At 36.9% G+C, this 20,189-nt stretch overlaps 1 protein-coding gene across 12 annotated transcripts in view; it reads right to left on the bottom strand.

The window, feature by feature from the left end:
- FN1 (fibronectin 1) overlaps positions 1–20,189 on the bottom strand; it is an 85,492-nt gene that overhangs the window by 38,258 nt on the left and 27,045 nt on the right. For all 12 annotated transcript variants that reach the window (XM_001368412.4, XM_007501773.2, XM_007501777.2 and 9 more), the window contains exons 13-20: positions 17,001–17,122; positions 13,530–13,710; positions 13,120–13,296; positions 11,527–11,655; positions 11,334–11,423; positions 9,296–9,490; positions 8,108–8,380; positions 4,171–4,437 (exon numbers count right to left, since the gene is read on the bottom strand). In XM_001368412.4, coding sequence (XP_001368449.1) covers positions 4,171–4,437; positions 8,108–8,380; positions 9,296–9,490; positions 11,334–11,423; positions 11,527–11,655; positions 13,120–13,296; positions 13,530–13,710; positions 17,001–17,122 — 1,434 coding nt within the window. The remainder of the gene's footprint in view (positions 1–4,170; positions 4,438–8,107; positions 8,381–9,295; positions 9,491–11,333; positions 11,424–11,526; positions 11,656–13,119; positions 13,297–13,529; positions 13,711–17,000; positions 17,123–20,189) is intronic.

Here is a 20,189-nt window from a genome sequence, read left to right as displayed (position 1 = left end):
TATATGATGCCAAGTTTGAACATAGAATTTTCCATTTCTAGGCATGGTTCTCTATCCAATGAGCAACCTAGTTGCCCCTAGAGTCCACATTTTCAATGATTAACTAGACAATAATAAGTGGCTATCTTCAAGGTTATGATTTTTAAAAGTTTCTTGGTGTTATACTACCGCACATAGACTATTTTTTAAACCATCTTTTTGTTGTGGATGTTTTGGATGGGAGAAAGGTCACAAAATCCTTATTTGGAAATATATGTGTAGTGAGATCAAAGGAGAGAATATTTATAAAAATGTGCAGCATGGTGCCTGGAACCTAGTAAGTTTTCTAAATATTTATCCCTTTTCCCTGTTATATAAATGTCAGTCAGGATGATGATGATATAGTCTCATATTTTGTATTTTTATAGGACACATTTCCTGCTCAGGCTACACAAGTATTACATCCCTATTATTATCATCACTTCTCCCTTGAAGACATCATAGTGCTCTTATTTTAAAAATAGCATCTATTTGATGAACCTGAAATCAGGGAACAGAGCAAAAGTTTGTTATTTTGAGTCTCCTAGAATCTTGACCACATGCTTATTTCCCTTAGCGGGGACCTGCTGTTTACAAGAGGAACAAAAAAGGGCCTTGTATAAGTATGGCTGAGGTAGACATTTCCAACAGCCTTAAAAATATTTCCCACATTTAGAACTTGGGAAAAGATCTGGAGGGAAAGGTAGAAAGTTATTAATGAAGAGAGCAGGCTCTCCAATGACTCATCCTTTCCCTCTCACAGTGGTGGAAAAGGAGCTCCTCCCCAACGTGGACAGAACTACTCGTGGAGTCAAAGAGGTAGGTACTCGGTGGGCATGCTAGCCAATTTGAAGGATGTCCAATGTGCTAACTGGGCAGGCCTGAAGGAAAATTGTTAAGCAGACAAAGCTTGTCTTCAGCACTCAGCAGTCTTGTCTCCATCCTGCTTGGTGAAACCCCTTAACATTGGCTCAGGTGTTCCTTTTCCTAAGCTCTAAGTGTTTTCCATTTAAAAATCTGTTCTCATAAAAATATGATAAATTCATTCTTACATAAGCATAAATGACTTTTTCAAAATCCTAGCCCTTATTGGTTCTAAGACAGAAGAGTGCTAAGGGCTAGGAAATGGGGTTGAAATGACTTGCCTAGGGTCACACAGCTAGGAAGTATTTGAAGCCAGGTAGAACTCAGGACTTCTCATCTTTAAGCCTATTTCTCAATCCACTGAGCCACCTAACTACCCCAAGCAGAAATGATGCTTAAAAGGTTTTAGATATTATCCTTCTGAAAGGTATTTATATTTTAAGAGGGATTAAAGCCATAAGCTAAAGGGGGGAAATTCCCCCACCCCAACAACATTAAATACCATTAATGGCAGAATTAATACTCTCCCTGAAATCATATCTCAGTAAATGGTCACCCAATCTGTCTATAGATAAAGACCACTTGATGTGACACTGACATGTAGCAGTGGTGAATTTCTTTTAAATCCGAATCCCATCTAACATTTTCAAAAGTGCTATCTGCGTAAGGGCATCTGAAGTCAACAGTCATAACTTTTCCTCGTTGGAACAAAGCTTTAGCGTTGGGTACCTTTATATAATTTTACATCGACCTTTTTCTTTCAAGTCCCATTCCTTCTGCCCCATTTGAAGCCCTTTCTATAATCTGCCTGGAGACTATATAATCCTATGATAATACACAGGGTTTTCCTGCTTCCACTCTCCCTATCCTAAATAAAGTTATGACAATAAATTGCAGGTATCTATCTGTGTATCTGCTCTTCTCCTGAAATTGTTTTATAGAAAATGGTTTTAAATCTACCACCCTAAGTATGACCTTATAATAAAGGACCTTATTTGAAAGTTATTTCCATTACGTGACGTCCCAATGATGTCAAAGTTCCTTTGGCTCCTCTGTTCAAAACCCTTCAATGTAGCTCACTATTGTCTTTTTGAGTAACATTCAAAATTCTTAGTCTTCAAAGGTCTTCATTGTCTGGGCTTACCCTACCTTTCTTGGGGCTCTCATCCCTTCCAGCTAAACTGGGTCAGCCAGTACCCCTCAAATATGTCCCAAACTTCTTCCATGCACCTTTTGTTTGGACTCTGCTTTCAACTTCTCAATAAGTCATTGACATTCTTCACATTTGTGAGGGGTCTAAAACATACCCTACAAATTGAGGTGAACATTCATTCACAAGTCTGAGAGGCCAGGGTGGCTAAGAGGATATCCAAAAGGCTTCTTTGTTGACATGTCTGCTTTGATATAACTGAAGCCATTTTTCCTTTAATGGGAGTCACATTTAACAAAGAAAGGCCACAAAAATTTCTACTACAGTATAATAGTTCTAATACAGTATAATAGTTTCTGACCACTTTTAAATTAATTCTATAAAATATTTTTAGGAATCCATGATAACTGTTCCTTCTGTATAGGAATTTGTGTTCTCCTAATAGTATTAGATCATCACAAGAGAGAAATTGATCTTCTGAGGATAAGTTACATTATAGCATGGCTAGAAATGTTGAATTATTGATTTTCTCTTATACCAAGGCATCATTTAACATGATTAAATGGAAATGTCATTTATATTGGATGAAAATACAATAATTAGAGGTGGAGGTGAGCCCCCTGGTCAGGCTTCATTCATCAAACTTAAATGTGGAATAAATTTTGATTTGCATCAAAAATTCCCTGCGGGTTGGAAGGTGGAACAGTTCACAATTGAAATTATTTCAAGAAAATTCCAATCAGGACCCACATAGTTCAGAGTCACGTACAAACCTATCTTCAATTCCAGATGTGATCAATAGAAATCAGGAAAAGATGGGCCACAACTGACAAATTCAAAGACTCTTATCCTAGGAAGTCTATTTTCATTAGGTCAAAAATGAATGTTATTGACTAAAAACAGTACGTGCTTAATGAAGGCTGCCTTTCACCCATCCATTTCATTCCCTTCAATGAGCACGATCTGCTGAAAGCATTTGGCAAATGTACATCATTCATGCAGATCAGTGGTTTTCAGTTTGCTCTGGGAAAAAAAAGTGGATGTAGAGGCTGCCATATTTCAAGATGATTGTCTCAATGAAGCACAGTGTTTTAACTTGTACTCTCCTTTGTAGTGTCAATGGGAGGGCACTTAATAGAAATAACTTTGTGAATAAGTCCTTTTATTACAATGTCATTGCATTTAAGGTGGTACATTTAGGACCATTTTCTATAAAACAATTTCAGGAGAAGAGTAGATATGCATATGCCTACGATTTATTCTCATGCCTTTATTGCTTTGGAATTTGAGAAGCTTAAAAAAATCTGTTGTGCTCTATAGATGTGTTTTAATCTGTTCCTGATACTGCTACCCTAAAAATAAGAATGAATTGTTTCTTGGTTTGGCGAGTCTGATGTTTGCTTTTTATCCATGATATCGGAGGGCTTGAATACCAGCCTTAACCATTACAAGCCATTTAACTTTGTGGGCAAGTCCTTTAACCTCTCTATGCTTATATTTATATATCCTTTAAACAGAAATAACAATATTCCTTGTACCACTTACCTTATGGTACTGTTATAAGGAAAGTGCTTTGTAAACTCTAAAGGCTTTGAAAATGTAAGTTATCTTTATTATTTTTCAATGTAGCTGTTAGCCCTGTCTTATATCCATTGGCTTGCATCCAATACCTCTAAAATATTAATAGAAAGGCATGAATTCTGATTTTCTCTTTATTCTGCCATATCTTGATCTAACTAGTCCTTGGAGACTTGTTTGGCTATAAAGACTCATAGAATTTGAGATATAGAAGGTATCTGAGCAGCCTTCTAGTTCTATCTATAATAGGAAAAGACTTCCCCCCCATAGCATACTCAACAAGTGGTCATCTATTTGAATGAAATTTTTAACTAGTAATGTAACCTTTTGTGCTATGAATTATGTCCCAATGGGAAATGCATTATTGATAATCCTTTCTTTTGGAAAAATGTGTATATATACAAATATATATCTATATATGTATAATATAGACATATAAAATATATAATATGTGTATATAATGTGTATATACACACATATATTTATATACCTTGTATTTAGGGAAACCTGTATATTTGAATTTGACCAATTCAATGTCACTGGACAGAGATTTGACTTACAAGTAGTGAAGACTCCAGTTTGCTTGGGACTTTGTTGATTGCCTTTGACAGCCACCAAGGAAGCAGTGTACTCAGATCCTGGCTGTAGATTCCTCAATGGGTACTGGGTGGCAGATGGTCCCACATTGTATTGCTTAGGTTGATTTCCCCTGGTAGGGTTCACAGTCAGTCGATAACCTGCAATCCTGGCACGAGGTGGAGTCCAGGTAACCAAGACAGTGGTGTCAGTTTCGTTGACAAACCTCAAGTTAGTAGGGGCGTCCAGTTCTAAAAAAGAAGGCAAAGAAATATTAGGGAATAGGTCCTTTTTTGGGAAGTATTTAAACGATCAATTAATTAAAGATGGCAACAAATACATAGTGTATATGTCTTGACAGGTTTGAAATTTTGTGAATAAACCAGAACAGAAAAGAAATTTGGAGTTATCATCAGCTTCATTTTGAGATATTTCAATTCTGTATCTAAATACATAGGTAGCTCAAAGGATTGAACCCTGGGCTTGGAGTCAGGAAGATAAGGCTTGAGTTCAAATCCAGATTTTAGATAGTTATTATCTGGGTCACTCTAGACAAATCATTTACCTTTCCTCTGCCTTAGTTTCTTCATTTGTGAAATGGGGAATGTTAGAATCTATCTCCTAGGGTGGCTGTGATGATAAAATGAGATATTTGTAAAGTATTTTATAGACTCTAAAAATCTACATAAATACTAGAAGCTATTATTATCATCATCATATATGTCCATGCCATCTCCCTGTTAGTATATAAGATCCATGAAGTCAGGGACTGTTTGTGCTTTTTCTTTGTATCCTCAGAGCTTTGCTCTGTGTCTGGTAAATAGTAAGAATTGAATAAATAGTTCCTGATTTATTCATCAACATAGAAACTTAGCTAAGTTTCGCTGGAATCTTGTGGAACAGCCGACTGTCCTCGAATACAGTACTTCCTATTGTATTCACTTCAGTGTATGATTTTCTCATCATCATATACACAAAATAAAAGAAAATTGAAGTCTTTCCATGATAGAAAATTTCAATAACATTTCACAATAATATTATTTGAAGAAATGAAATTTTCTTTGTGCGATTCAAGTAAAGATAATGCTTCCTGCTCTCAATTGAAACCATCTGTAATTATAGCACATGCTTAAACCTACCTTCAGTTTCATAGTCAAATTTGCGCTATGAGAAAGAATTACAGAATTATTACAACTGATATTTTTAAAACCCACAGCTTCAGAGTTGGATTCTCACTTTTGAGGAGTTACAGAAATTGTGGCTTTTCTCCCAAAGCATATAACTCAGCACCTGCCATCAGGGCTAAGAACTATTCACAGGAACATTTACTAATTTTTTTGGTCCATGATTTAGCCTAGGAGTTAATTTTTTTTTTGTTGAGTCACAGAGCCCCTCTGATAGGCAGTCTGGCAAAGCCTATGGACCTCTCAGAATAATGTTTTCAAATAATAAAATTAAGTACATAGAGTTACAAGGGAAACCACAATCACATTGAAATAATTTTCTAAATATTTTTTAAAACTCACAAAACCCAAGTTAAGAACCCCTGGTTTACCAGAAAATACTCTGGCTTTAGAATGAGAAGAAATGAATTCTAATTCTAGATCTGCTAAATAATACCTGTGAGACCTTGGACAAATCTCTTTGATCAATCAAATATTTATTAAGTATCTATTACATGTCAGGCTTTGTGGGAAAGACTAAAGAAGGACTAAAGGACTAAAAACAGTCTTGAGACAGTTCCTGTCCTCAAAGTACTTACAATTTAATGAGAGAGACAACATGCAAACAAATGTTTGCAAAGCAATCTAAATATACAGAAAAATAGGAAATGATTAACAGAGGACAGGTACTCAAATTAAGAGGGTTTGAGGAAGGTTTCCAATAAAATAAAGAGTTGAAAAAGGAGAGTACTTCAGGCCTGGGAGGCATCCAAAGAAAATGCCCAGAGCCAAGAGATGGAGTGTCTTGTTTGTGAAACAGTCAGGAGGCCAGTGTCACTGGATCCAAGGTAACTATTGGGGACTAAGGTATAAGAAGCCTGGAAAGGTAGAAGGGAGCTGGCAATGCCAAATAGAGCATTTTGTATTTGCTCCCAGATGCAATAAGGAATTACTCAATGTTACTGAGCAGAGGAGTGACATGATCACACTTGGGCTTTGGGGAAATCACTTTAGGGACTGAATGGAGGATGAAGTGGAATGAGGAGAGATTTGAGGCAGGCAGCTGTTGCAATAGGCCAGGTGAGAGTTGATAAAGGCTTGCACCAGAGTGGAGGCGGAGTCAGAGGAGAGAAGGGGGCAGTGTTTGAGAGATGTAAAGGTGAAATTGACAGGGTTTGGCAATGGCGTGAATATTGGGGCGGGGTGAGAGATAGTGAGGAATCCTGATGCCCTTTATAGTAAGGGGGAAAGAAGGAGGTTGGGAGGGGATGGGGGATAGGGAAGAACTTCTTTTTTGGACATATTTAAGATATCTCCTGGACATTCCATTTGAGATGTGTGTCAATGAAGCTCATCCCCTCCCCTTCCTGAGTAACTTTACCTGTCTATCAAGCATTCCTGACAGAGCATAGTTGCACCAGATTTGCATCTTTGTATGTTAGGTATATCAATAAAAGTCAAGGCTTTGGGCTTCTGAGAGGGAGAATCGAAAGAGAATCAGAGGAGAACCAAGAAGAGAACAGAGCAGGCAGGTGAGGAGGGAAAGAGGAAAGAGGCATGCAGGCTAAGCACCATGCAGTCAGGTTACTTAGAGGAATAATTGTCTACCCCTTCCTAATAAACTTTATAAAATACATATCTGGGTAGAAATATTTCATTCTTACAGATGTCCAAAAGACAAGGAAGATGCAAGGTTGGAAGCCAGGAGAGAGGACAGGTCAGGGTGGGTAGATTTCAGAATCATCAGCAGGGAGATGCTAATCAAATGCACTGGAGTTCATGAGATCAGCCTCTCTGTATTGCTATTATGATCTTCCAATATACATGAAAACTTTCAGTGGAAAAAAAATACTACTGGCAATCGATTTTCTTGTTTGGCAGTGAACTGATCCTAGCCTAATTCAACACACTGGTATATTTCACATTGGCTTCCTGTAAAAGATGGGGTTTTAGTTAGGACTTAAAGGAAACCAGGCAGGTCAGTAGGTAGAGATGAGAGAGAGGGAGAGCATTTCAGGTCTGCAAAAAAGCATCCTCTATGAAATGCTATTTGACACACAAGTATCAATTTGAATTTCTAAAAAAGCAGTTTGTATCCCATATGCTATTCATTCTAGGGCTGAATGTAGTCATTATCATCATCATCATCATCTTAACATTTAAAGAATACTTTAAATTTTGTAAAGTGCTTCATGCATGGTATCTCAGTTGATCAACCCTGGGAGATAAGTGTTGGTATTATCCCCATCTTTTACAGAGAAGGAACCTGAGGCCAAGAGCAGTGAAGTGACTTGCCTAGGATCACACGACTAATAAATAACAGAGGCAATGTCTGAATTCAGGTCTGTCTTACTACAAGCCAGTCCTTTATCTATCATACCAGGTAATAGCCCATGTCCAGTTTTACTATTATAAACCCAATGTACAGAATGATTCCAAGCGGTCTCCAAAGACTTGCTAATTTTGACAAAAACTGAATTGTAGATGATGACAAAAGATAACAAGAACAATAATAACAACATTAAGGTCTGAAGCACTTTTAAGACTTGCAAAATGCTTTACACAGAAATAGAGCTCAATGAGAGACCAGAGGACATCTAGCTTTCCTTCTGACAGGATAGGTGATGTGCCAGATGACAGAGCTGCAATTGCACTCAGCTTTGACTCTGACTTCAAATGCAACACACTCTCCATTGCACTAATTGACCTCAAGCCCCTTATATTTTACTTTGAAGAATTTGGGTACAAAACAACTTACTGGTGGTCTGTTCTGCTGTCAATGGCTTGCTTTCCTTTCCTTGATTCACTGCAAAAACCTTGAAGTAATAGGTGACCCCAGGTGAGAGCCCACTGATCTCAGCAAAGGTATTCCTGCTGACTGGCAGCCTCTGCCCATGCTCCCCAGGGAGATTGACGGGGACCACATCCACCCGGTAGCCAGTCACTGCGCTTTCAGGGGGGCGCCACATAATGGTGACTTTGACATCTGTCACTTCCACAAATTGCAGGTCCGTAGGGGGAGGAACATTGTCTAAAAATATGGAACGAGAGTGCAATGAGTTTTCATTTAAAATAATGGAGGAAATTTATATTTTGAAAAATTAATCTAAAGAAAGGGAGGAAGGGAGAAATGACTATAAGCTTCTTATGGGCAGGGATTATGTCTTTGCATCCCCAACCCTCATACAGGTGATGCTTAAAACAAAATTTATTGAATTGAATTGATCGTGACATTTTCCATTAAAGGTTCTTCTAAGTGCTTTCTCGGTTTGCTGAAATAACTTAAAATTTTGGCCTTTGGTATTTTTAATTGAAACATTTAGATAACAGAATGAGTTTCCAGTACGTGTAATATATTCTCAGGGGAAAAAATCATTATGTTTCTATACATTGTACTTTTTTGTTTTCCTGAGTTATGGAGTAACTTTTAAGAGCAGTTATTAAGCATCTAGTTCATTTGTAATCCTTTGATAATGCTACAGCAAACATTCATCTTTAATCTTTAATCAGTAATAATTAACCACACATACATAGAACATTTTAGTTAATGCCACCAAGACTACTTGCACATATATGACATTATTGCTCAGTCATTTCAGTCATGTCTGACTCTTCATGACCTCATTTGGGGCTTTCCTGGCAAAAATACTGGAGTGGTTTGCCATTTCTTTCTCCAGCTCATTTTAAAGATGAGGAAATGAGACAAATGGTGTTAAATGACTTGTCCAGGGTCATATATAGATTAATATTTGAGACCACATTTGAACTCAGATCTTCCTGATGAGGGCTAAGACTCTATCTACTGTGGCATCCAGCTGAAGTATCAGCAGAAAGCTAAAACTCAACTCCAAAGATAAAGCTTTTTTTTTTTTTAGCATAACACAAAAGCTTATGGAATGATTAGTTTGTTCTATAATGCTTTTATTGATAGTATTTTTAATGTTACCTTGGCGATGGACTCCAGTGGTTTCTTGTTGAATGAATACTGGGGTACTCTCTTGATTTTCTTCCACAGCATAAATAGTGATGTTATATTGCATTCCAGGTTGCAAGTCACTAAGAGTTACAGAATTAGCAGTTTCTGGGAGATTGAGCTCTGTGCTGCTTCCTTCCACTGATGGAGAATAGACAATTCTGTAACCTGTAAAGCCGTAAAAAAATTTGAGTTATTTTTTCCTTATGAAAACATTTATTTATCTACATCCAGAGGAGGAACTGTGGGAATAGAAACACAGAAGAAAAACAACTGTTTGATCACATGGGTCAGTGGGGATATGATTGGGGATATAAACTAAATGATCACCCTAGTGCAAACCTCAATAATATGGAAATAGGTCTTGATCAATGACATGTAAAACCCAGTGGAATTGTGCATCAGCTACGGGAGGGGGGATAGCAGGAGGGCAGGGAAAGACCATGAATCCTGTAACCATGGGAAAATATTCTAAATTAATTAATTAAATAAAAATTTCCAAAACTTTAAAAAAAGAAGAAAAAAGAAAAATGCTGTAAAAAAAAATTCCCATAACATTTATTTGAGAATTTTTTCCTAACTGAAGTCATATTGCTTCTATCATTACAGGTTTTTAGAGGGCAGGGGCTATATATCTGAATCTTTACTGTTTAACACAGTGTTTTATATGTAGCATGGGCTTAAAAAATGTTTGTTGAATTGAGCTGAAATCATATAATGGTATCATTTGCAAAAATGATCACCTGCTCCCACAAATAAGAAGCCAAGAAGGATAGAATTCTAGAAGATAGGTACTAATGAATTTTAATAAAGAATAATAATAGTTTTATTTATTTATTATAAGTAAAAATAAATTTAATAAAAAATAATAAAGAATTTTAAAATATGCTTTTTTCCCCAGATAAGACTTGCAATTTTGATGAGAAAATTATTTATCTATGTAGATCTGCATTTTCCAGCCTGAAGATTGTAGGGTAGGGGACTAAGATTCTTGCCTAGGGTCACCCAGTCAACATGTATTAGAGTAGGATTTGAATCTAAGGCTTTCTGAATCTGAGACTACTTCTCTATTCTCTTTACAACAATGACTCTCCAAAATATGTCACATAAAGGTTCATGTACAATCATAAATGCCCACTGAGAAACAAAAGGCTTAAAATTTTTGCAGCAAGTAAATGTATTCACTGAGCTCAGAATAATATGTCATATGAAGGGAGAAGTGATGATAAGCTTCTTAAGGTCAGGGATGGTTTTGATATTTCCAGCCCTTACAAATAGTATATGCTTTTAAAAAAAAATCTTGTGATTATGGTGGGTTGGAATAGCAAAAAGAAAGCTCTCCTTCTACTTTTTTTTTTTTAAACCTTACCTTCTGTCTTAGAATTAATACTGTGTATTGGTTCCAAGACAGAAGAATGGCAAGGGCTAGGCAATGGGGGTCAAGTGACTTATCTAGGGTCACACAGCAAGGAAGTGTCCTGGATTTGAATCCAGGATCTCCCATCTCTAGGCCTGGCTCTCAATCCAATCAGTCACTTATCTTCTCCCAGAATCCCCTTTTTACTTTTTCCCTGGAACTAGATTTTTAAAGAAATTATTGCTTTAAAATAATCTAGAAATAATGTTCCAGTGGGAAATAATCAGATTTTTAAAAATACTCTGTGGAAGGTTCAGTTTTGTAAACAATAATTCTGCTTTGTTACCATTTGGGTTTTCATATTTATGTATATGGTTGCTATATATTTGTATCTCACACTTGGAATATATGTATATTTATATGTATATGTAATATACATGTATCATGTAGTATGGATGTGTGAGAGAATTAAAAGATAAACAAGCTCTGTCAGATCATAAGACCTATTCCCATCACTTTTTTTGTTGCAAAAATAACCCTATTTTTAGCAAAATCCTATATTGCTGAAATAGGTATTTGCCCCGGTTCAAAATTTGCTCCCTCACCTGCTATCTGAGAAGAAATCTAAAGCAGAGAAGAAGAGATTAAACTGACCTGTGATGGGGGCTTGTGGTCTGCTCCAGCGAATAACAATCGAGGTGTCATCTACTCTGTCCACCGCATGGTCAGGAGGAGCATCAGGTGCTGATAAGTGAGAGGGACAAGGAAGAAATCAGCAAAATGCCCTCAAAATCAGAGATTCTGCCTTGCAGAAAAAGTGCTGGGTGTCTGTGTGGCCCAAACTTACCTGTTGTCTGGGAGGTAGATAGGATCAGATTTTGTTCTCCTTCTTCAGAGATCTGATAGACATTTACGATGTATTTGCGTCCAGGAAGCAAGTCAGGGATGTTAACAGAGGTGGCTGTGCTTGGAAGATCTTGCAAATGAAAAAGCAAATTTACTAAGCAGGTTCTGTTCAAGAGCAAAAATAGCATCCTGTCCCAATGCCCATCTGCCTTACTACTACAACGGTCAATTTCAATTATACATAGAAGGTAAGGTGGCAAAATTCCTTTTACTCTTCATTAATTCTCTTCTTTAAATTAATTTTATTATCTTCATTATTATTATTATTTATTATCTTAATTTAAAAACACACAACATACCTTCTATTTTAATTGCAAAACTGAGGCATAAGGATAGATAACTCAGAAAATGCAAACAATAGCAAATCTTGGATTGAACAAGAAACCGTATGTATAGGAAATGATGGAATTTTTCCTCTAGATCAGGAGTTCCTAGAGTTGTGTGTGTGTGTGTGTGTGTGTGTGTGTGTGTGTGTGTGTGTGTGTGTGTGTGTGTGTATCATAGACCCCTTTGGCTGTCTGGTGAAGCCAAAGGTCCTTTTCTAGGAATAATGTTTTTGAATGCATTACATAGAATACACAGGATTACAAAGGAAACAAATTAGATTGAAATAGTTATCAAGTTTCAAAAAACAAAAAAGAAGTTCATAGACTTCAGGTGAAGGATGATTGCTCCAGAATGTTTTGCCATTTTGCTTTATCTCACAAATATTTCATGTTCCCTAGAATGTCCTCTTCCAAGTCATGATTGGCGCCCCAGTTGGGTTTTTTAGCTCAGTGGGTTAGACATGAATTATCAAAGTGTGGTTTGGGGAACCAGTAGAATTCTTGATATGGTTTGTGTATTAACAAATCCCACTGAATGAATCAATGAATTAGAGATGCCTGAGAAAAGAAGGTGCCAAGGTAATACTGAAATGCTTCCGGACATGGGAGGGGATGACACCTTCCAGAATTTAGTGAAAAAGGGTTGCATTTGCATCTGTGTTTGTCTCTGAGATTGTGATCACCATATCAGTCTCGGACATGGCTATATCCCCTGTTATCAGTTCAGAGGCATACCAGTTAGCATGTTCTGTCGTATAGCATTAAATGCATTAGTCAATAAAACATTGAACTGAGAAGAGCACCAGGTATATTAACACCTGGGGTAAGGAAGGAGATATTGAAATAAGCCAAAGATTAAAAAAAAAACACCTTTGAAAGCCACATATTAGAAAAGTAGGGTACCAACAGGGCTAAACATGTGGAAACAAGACCCACACAATTACAAAAAAGTTCTTTGGCTTCTTGTAAAAAAATGTTACTGACTGCTCATAAGGAAAACTAGGAAAAGAGATCTATGTATGAGAATTAACTCAGTGCCACTGTAAGAAAAGGTCAATTGCCTTCATTTGTACATGCAAAAGGACAATTCAGATTATGTTATCAACAATTTTAGAACAACGCCTGAGTCCTCTTCTCCTGATGCCCCTTCTTCTAAGCTCTTCATGTACCCCACTATTGTCTAAAAATTATAGAATGAGTCAACCTACCAAGATACTGTGGCTCATCACCCTCCTCACTCAGCTCATACTCCACACGGAATCCAGAGACGGTATCAGAGGCTGAGACCCACGAGACCACGAAGCTACTGGCTGTAATTTCCGTAACAGATTCCGAAGTAGTAACAACAGGAGGAGGTGGTGTTGTCTCTCCTGTGACCATGTTGGCTAGAAGCACAGAGAAAAAACAGGTGTATACATAAAAGAATATCTATCCTCACTGCTCCTAGAATGTTTTTCCCTGTCCTTCTCCAGGAAAATAAAAACCCAAAAACTATACTGAAAAAACAAACAAATAAACAAACAAAAACAGTGGTAGAGAATTTCTCCAGAGGAATTTGGGCAGGAAAGTTCATGTCCCAAAGTTTCAGGGAAAAATCAGGCAAGCTGGATTAACTTACTAGACACAGGAGGGCCAGTGCTGGTAGTAGTGAAGTCAAATCGAGTGACTTCCTTGTGTCCATAGTGTTGCACACTGATAAGCTGTCCCTCATAAATCACACCAGGCCGGAGTCCTTTGATTGTGTAAGAATTTAAGTGACCAGGAATAGTAGCCTCTTTCCAACGACCTGGAGAATTTTTCTTGAAAAAAAAAAAAGTTTTGAAAATATAGGAATTCTGCTCAAGTGAGACCTTCACCGTAAGTCTTTCCTGATCTTCCCCAGTTGCTAGTATTCCTCTTCCCAAAATGTTCCTTATATTTAGCCTAAATATTTATCGTTATGTTATTACCCCTGATAAGTGTCTTGGGGACAGAAATATTTTATTTTCTGTGGATATCTTTTTTTTCAGTTTTCAGTACTTAAAAATTTTTTTGTTATATTAAAATATCCAGTTAACTTTCTCTCTCCCTCTTTCCATGAGAGAAAGCATCATTTGACAAAAAGATCTATATATACATAAAATTATGTCTTAATTATTTCTATTTATCTGTTATTTCTGTGGATTATCTTTATCTCATGTTTCCTTTTCCATCGCTCACTCTCCTTCAATGTGGCACTCCAATCCCTACCTTGTAGTCCTAGGATTCTGATTGTTGAGAGTTCTCTGTAACTAAGTCAGACCCAGACTCACTTTGACTCTTTGAAGCCACCATCATCTAGTGCTGCTAGGGTGTACACTTCATTTTTGTCCCAATCAGTGGTTCTCTTGCTTTTTTGTCTTTGTATTCTCTACTGCCTTGCATACAGTAAGCATTTAATAAACCCTTCTTTCCTTCCTTCCTTCCTTCCTTCCTTCCTTCCTTCCTTCCTTCCTTCCTTCCTTCCTTCCTTCCTTCCTTCCTTCCTTCCTTCCTTCCTTCCTTCCTTCCTTCTTTCCTTCCTTTTTCCATCCATCCTTCTTTCCTTCCATCCTTCCTTCTTTCTATCCATCCTTCTTTTTTTCCTTCTATCCTTCCTTCCTTCTTTCCATCTATTCTATTTCCTTCCATCCATCCTTCCTTCATTCCTCCCTTCCCTTGTTTTTGCATCTGGGCTGCCAAGGATAGTGCCTGACACAAGGTGAAAACTTAATAAATGGTTGTTGCTTAACTGATCAAATACATGCAAATTATAGTGATATAGTTATGAAATATATTCTAAAATCTCTAATGAAGAGCACTATATTCATCCTTTTTTTAAAGTTCATTATGAAAATGATCCTTAGGACAGGAAGAAGAGGGTGAGCCACTGCACTGTGAGGGTATATTCATTTTCCTCTAGGTCAATTATTTTCTTTCAGAAATTTAATATGAACAATCTGTTTTAACTTAACTAATTTTATCTCATCCTTGATAGCAACACCACTAGGAAAGAGATCTTTTATACTGAGATCTAAGTGTCTGAAATACTCCATTTTATTTTTTTTAAAGTTGGCAAGACCCAACTTGGTTCTCTTGCTTTGAAGGTGGAGTGGGTAGGGAAATAGAGGATCTGCCTTGCTTAGAAGAGCAGTTCTTTTTATGAGACCCGCTTCTGGAATCATCATAAACCAGGTTAATTGGAAGTGGTTCAAAAAGGAATGAACAGCCCCAGCAAAAGGAGGTTAACCAACTTTGGGCATGCCTGTAGAAGAAAGTGAGTGAATCCTTTGCTGATGTTTACACATCCATATCCTGTTCAGCTTCATTCATGTGGTACAGACCACACAAATCAGAGCAGGGCGATAGATGTGGTATGGAACCAATCCGACTTAAAACAGGATATTCATATAGTTCAAACCATGGCAGGCCAAAATAATATTTGAAATGCCTGGTATCAGAAGAACCCTGATCAAATCAGCCAGTATTTATCTACCTCAAATGTTCAAATTAATTGAATTAATAGAAACAGTCACAACTTTCTTTACTGTTAAAATTTAGCTCACATTTTCAAAAAACACAGCTTTTCTAAATTTCTAGCATTAAAAAACCCCCTTACCTTCTGTCTTAGAATCAATCCCAAGACAGGATAGTGGCAAGGGCTAGGCAATCAGGGTTGAGTGACTTGCTCAAGGTTACACAGCTAGGAAGTGTCTGAGGTCAGATTTGAAGCCAGGTCCTCCTGATGCCAGATCTGGCACTCGATCTACTGTGCTATCTAGCAGTCTCTATTTCTAGCATTTCTACAGTATAACTTCCACCACCTTAAATTCTAACACCTCACCCAACAACGTTGTGTCTTAAATTGGAACACCTCTCATCAATGTTGTGTCCTTGCTGGTGAGTGTAGGAAGAAAAGACAGAAAAATGAGCTTTCAATTGGTTCAAGAAGAGAATTTAATTTTCTTTGTCATTCAAGACCTGCTTCGAAGTCATTAAAACTGTAGCTTTTTGAAAAGTCTTCCAATTAAAAAAAATGTCCCAGGAGTTGCTCACTTTTATTCCTATGTAATAATCCAACCAGACTATTAATTCTAAGAAACCATCATAGTTAAAAGCCCAAATATGGAGTAAACATGAAAATACACAAAAATGGAAGCCCAAAGAAATGAAACAATAGATTGGCTAGAGCAAGTTTAAAAAAACTTTGCAAATTCTAAAAAATAACAACAACAAATTTATCCAGAGTATAACATGTTCTCGGAAACCTGGAGTCTCATACCCACTTTTTCATCACTCAGCCATATATAAAGCCAAGTCTCAATTTCCTCATGTGTAAAATGAATAGTTTAGGGTAATTTCTAAAGTCCCTTCCAACTCTAATTTTTATATCAATTTTATTTTATCTATATGTTTTATTTGCATGCTTTAAAATATTATATATTGTTATACTAGAAATATGTTTATTATTTATATAATGTTATTATATATATATATATATTTGTGGATACATGAGAGTTCAGGATGAAAAAGTATAGTTTAAAGTCCAGTGGACATTAAGACAGTTAAACTCACTTTTGGAACAGCAAGATGTACCAACTTGGGAAGTCAGTTAACATCAGTGGGCCTCAGTTTCTTAAATTCTTAAAATGAAGGGTTTGGTTCAATGACTTAAGAGTCTTGGCAGTTCTAAATTTTATGATCCTATGAAAAGTCCTAATCTTCTGTTTGTACAAGAGAATAAGTCATTCTCATTCTCATTCTCCCTCTCTCTGTCTCCATTGCTGTTACTCAGCCCATTCAAAAAAATCTTACCCAATTCTAGGAAGTGTCATAGAGAAAAATCTACTAGTCTAAAATTCTCAATTTTCATGTTAGTTTGGTTGTCCATTTATAGATTGATTGCTACATGAACAAGTGGATCACAAATGGTTAATCCAAGTTGGTTGGCTTGATAACTAAAGTAACTAGAGCACTTCGGAGTATTCCACCACCAATCTACTGAGCTTCTTAATAATAGTGCAGACCCTGAACTGCTTCATTTAGTGGTGCCAGATAAATATGGCTCTGGGTTCCTGGAAATGGTACTTACTGGTTTCCATCTGAGAATGTATTTGGAAATGTGAGATGGCTCAGGTGCATTCCACTGGATAGGATGAGAGTTGGGCTGGTTGGGACTTTCAGTGATGATTACTTGGACTGGACCAGATGTACCTAAAAAAATGAACATGAGGATTAAATGAGATAATATTTATAAAGCTCTTAGCACAGTTCCTGGCACATTGTAGGTACTATTTAAAGACAATTGTTTAGAGCCAGAAGACCTTGCTTCTAAGTCTTGTTAGATATGGCTAGTAAGACAAACGTGAATAACACTAAGGAGCCCATCTGAAAAAATTGAAGTTAAGGAAGGATAAGTAAATGTTTTAGACTGCTTAAGCCCCTAAATGGAGAACAGGACCATCTGAAACATACATGCTTACACATCAGAAAATCACATACCACTTTTTTCATATTCTAGCTTTTGGGAACCTAAAACTCATTAAAACAAAATTGAAAAATCCAAATTCCTTAACATTTTCCAGAAGGCAGGTTTTCCCCCTCAATCAAATACAGAAAATGTATGCCTGTTTAATGGAGAACTTCACTGGCTTAATGACAGGTTTAAGTTGTCTGAAAGCACCAAGAAAAGAACCTTCATTTTCAACCTTAATTGTTATCTTAGCTGTTACAGGTTTTTTTTATACACAAAGTTTCCTTTAATTCCCTTTAATTCTTTTTCAGAACAAATATACGACTTGCATACTTGTATGGACTCAGAACTCCATGAAAACAAACCCACTCCCAATTTGGGAACAATTCCAAGCTGATTGAAGACTAAAAGCTATATTTTTCTCATCTATATTCCATTTTCTTCACACACTTCCTAATCATTAAGCCATCAAAAGTGGGGAAGCAAAATCCTTGTTTTTTGTTTTTTTTGTGTGTGTGTGTATCATACTACAGTCCAGCAAGATGCTTGCTTGAGTCATTTGTTAGATACCAGTGGAACCTAAGGGACACCAGGCAAAGAACTCAAGCAGCAATTCATCATTGCTTCCTTTGTTCCCAGTTGATCAGAAATGGCCCATGACTTAAGATAGGTCTTCAAAACTTTATATGTATGCTTATTGAATGAACAAACGTATCTAAAAACAACTGGAAGAAGAGGCCCTTCATGTTGAACTATAATGACACAAGTCCTTAAGAGAGCAGTGAATGTTTTTATATTACACTAATAGCAATGATATCTGAGAATCAAGCATAGTATGCCAACAAATTATCTGTGTTTGGCACTTACATAGTTTAAATTCTAAGAATCGGAACTATTAGTCGATTTCTGGTTCTCTTTTTGCCAATGAAATTCAGTATGACTAACTTTCTCATCTATGAATAAAAAGGTTGGCAAGACTGCCATGTGTATTTACTTTGGGATTTAATAGGGGAAAGAAAAGTAACTAGGAATGCTTTCTCCCAGTGATATTTTCACTTCTACTTCCTTGCCCTCGGTCAAGCTTGAGCAAGCCCCTGTGCCCACTTCCATGATTTGGTGAGGAAGAAAACAAAAGCCAGAAGAGGTCCAAGGCTTTAGACTTTGGAAATCTTGGCTTCTAGTCTTTCTCCTTTTCAGTACATCCTTGGAATGATCTCCTTAGAACACAAGTCTGGTCATGCCATTCCCCTCTACTCCAAAATCTCTAGTGGCTTTTTATTTCTTCTAGGATTAGAAACAACCTGAAGTTAAGCATTCCAGGCTTTTTTTTTTTACAAGCTGACTTCAGCCTGTTTTTCAAGATTCTTTTATTTTATTCTCCTTTATGCATTTTATTTTCCAATGAAAGTGGCTTACTTGGTGTTCCCAGAACTGAATATTATTCTCTCACTTCTGTACTTGTGTACATACTGCCTGGGAACACTCATCCTTCTCAAATATACTTTTTAGACCCCCTGGCATCCTTCAAGAATCCTCTTATGTACTACCACCTATAGGAAGCTTTTCTTGATTGTCTTAAGTTTTTAACAGATCTCCCTCCCTTCCAATAATCTTGTATGTAGCTAAGTGTTTACACATTTTATGTCACCAGCAGAATGTAAGTTCTGAGATTAATTGTTTGTTTTATTTTTATATCTCTAGCACTTAGCACTGTTTCCTCAATATAGTATATTTTGTTGGATTGGATTTAATTAGAACATGGTGGAGAGGGTCTTCAAAAGATTCATACTGCTTAGCAGTGAGGGATCATAACTGTACTGACACCAAAATTTTGGTGCTCTTTCTACCTCATTTGTTGGCTTGGTATTTATTTTATTCTCAACAATATGGGCAAATGGATCTTAGTGTCCTGCACCTTAAAAATCTGTAGAAAGCCATAAAAAAATCTATGTTCAAGTCATATTTTACACCTAGCAAACTAAGGAGAGACTAGACCCTCAATTATCAACTTACTTGTCAACTGCTTCCACGAACATCCTCTTTTGACATTCATTCATCATGGCATAGAGATAGTTCTGAGTTCTTCCATGTTGTGCCAGGAGTGTAAGCTCTAGTAACTGAACAATCTAGGGAGGCTTCTACTATAAGCCTAATGCCACACTATACAGTTATCACTTGAGCATCAGCCAAGATATGCTCCAACAAGACTGGCCACCAGTGGATGATGAAGACCATTTACTAAGGTGGTGGTGGGGCCACAGTTGCAAACTACATCCATGGAAGCACTACGCAACCTGGTGCAGTCACAGCTCTTCTAAATTTCTAGTCGGTACTTACCTAACAAAACCCCAAAGACCCCACAACCAAACTATCTTTGGAAGACTCCAATACTGCTTTGTGTTTTATATCGCCTAAGATCTAGGGTACAGGATGCCTGGAGGTGCCTGCAGAGATGAATCCTGGAGGTTTTTAAGGTTAGCTTCATGAAATGCTCTAGTTGATGAAAAGGGTTAAAAGATGAATGCCATTCTACAGACCTAATCCTCTTATCCTTGCCATTACCTGGGCTCTGATAAACAACTGGAAGCTTTTAATTGGTGAAGTTTCTCCATTGTAATTCTATTTATCATAATAATTTTTAAAAAAGCTTTTCACAAACTCTATGAACCTTTTTGATCCTGATCAGTAAAGCTATTAATATATGAGAAATTTGTACAGTTTTAAAAATTGTTCAAATAAAAGCCCACAGAGGTAACCCTGGGAAGTTAAACATTCATGAGTCTTCTACCCAGGTTGTTGTTTTTTTCT

Source organism: Monodelphis domestica, chromosome 8 (genome assembly GCF_027887165.1).
Source record: "Monodelphis domestica isolate mMonDom1 chromosome 8, mMonDom1.pri, whole genome shotgun sequence".
NCBI lineage: Eukaryota > Metazoa > Chordata > Mammalia > Didelphimorphia > Didelphidae > Monodelphis > Monodelphis domestica.
Note: the sequence above shows the minus strand (reverse complement) of the source record. Positions and strands in the feature narration are given on the sequence as shown.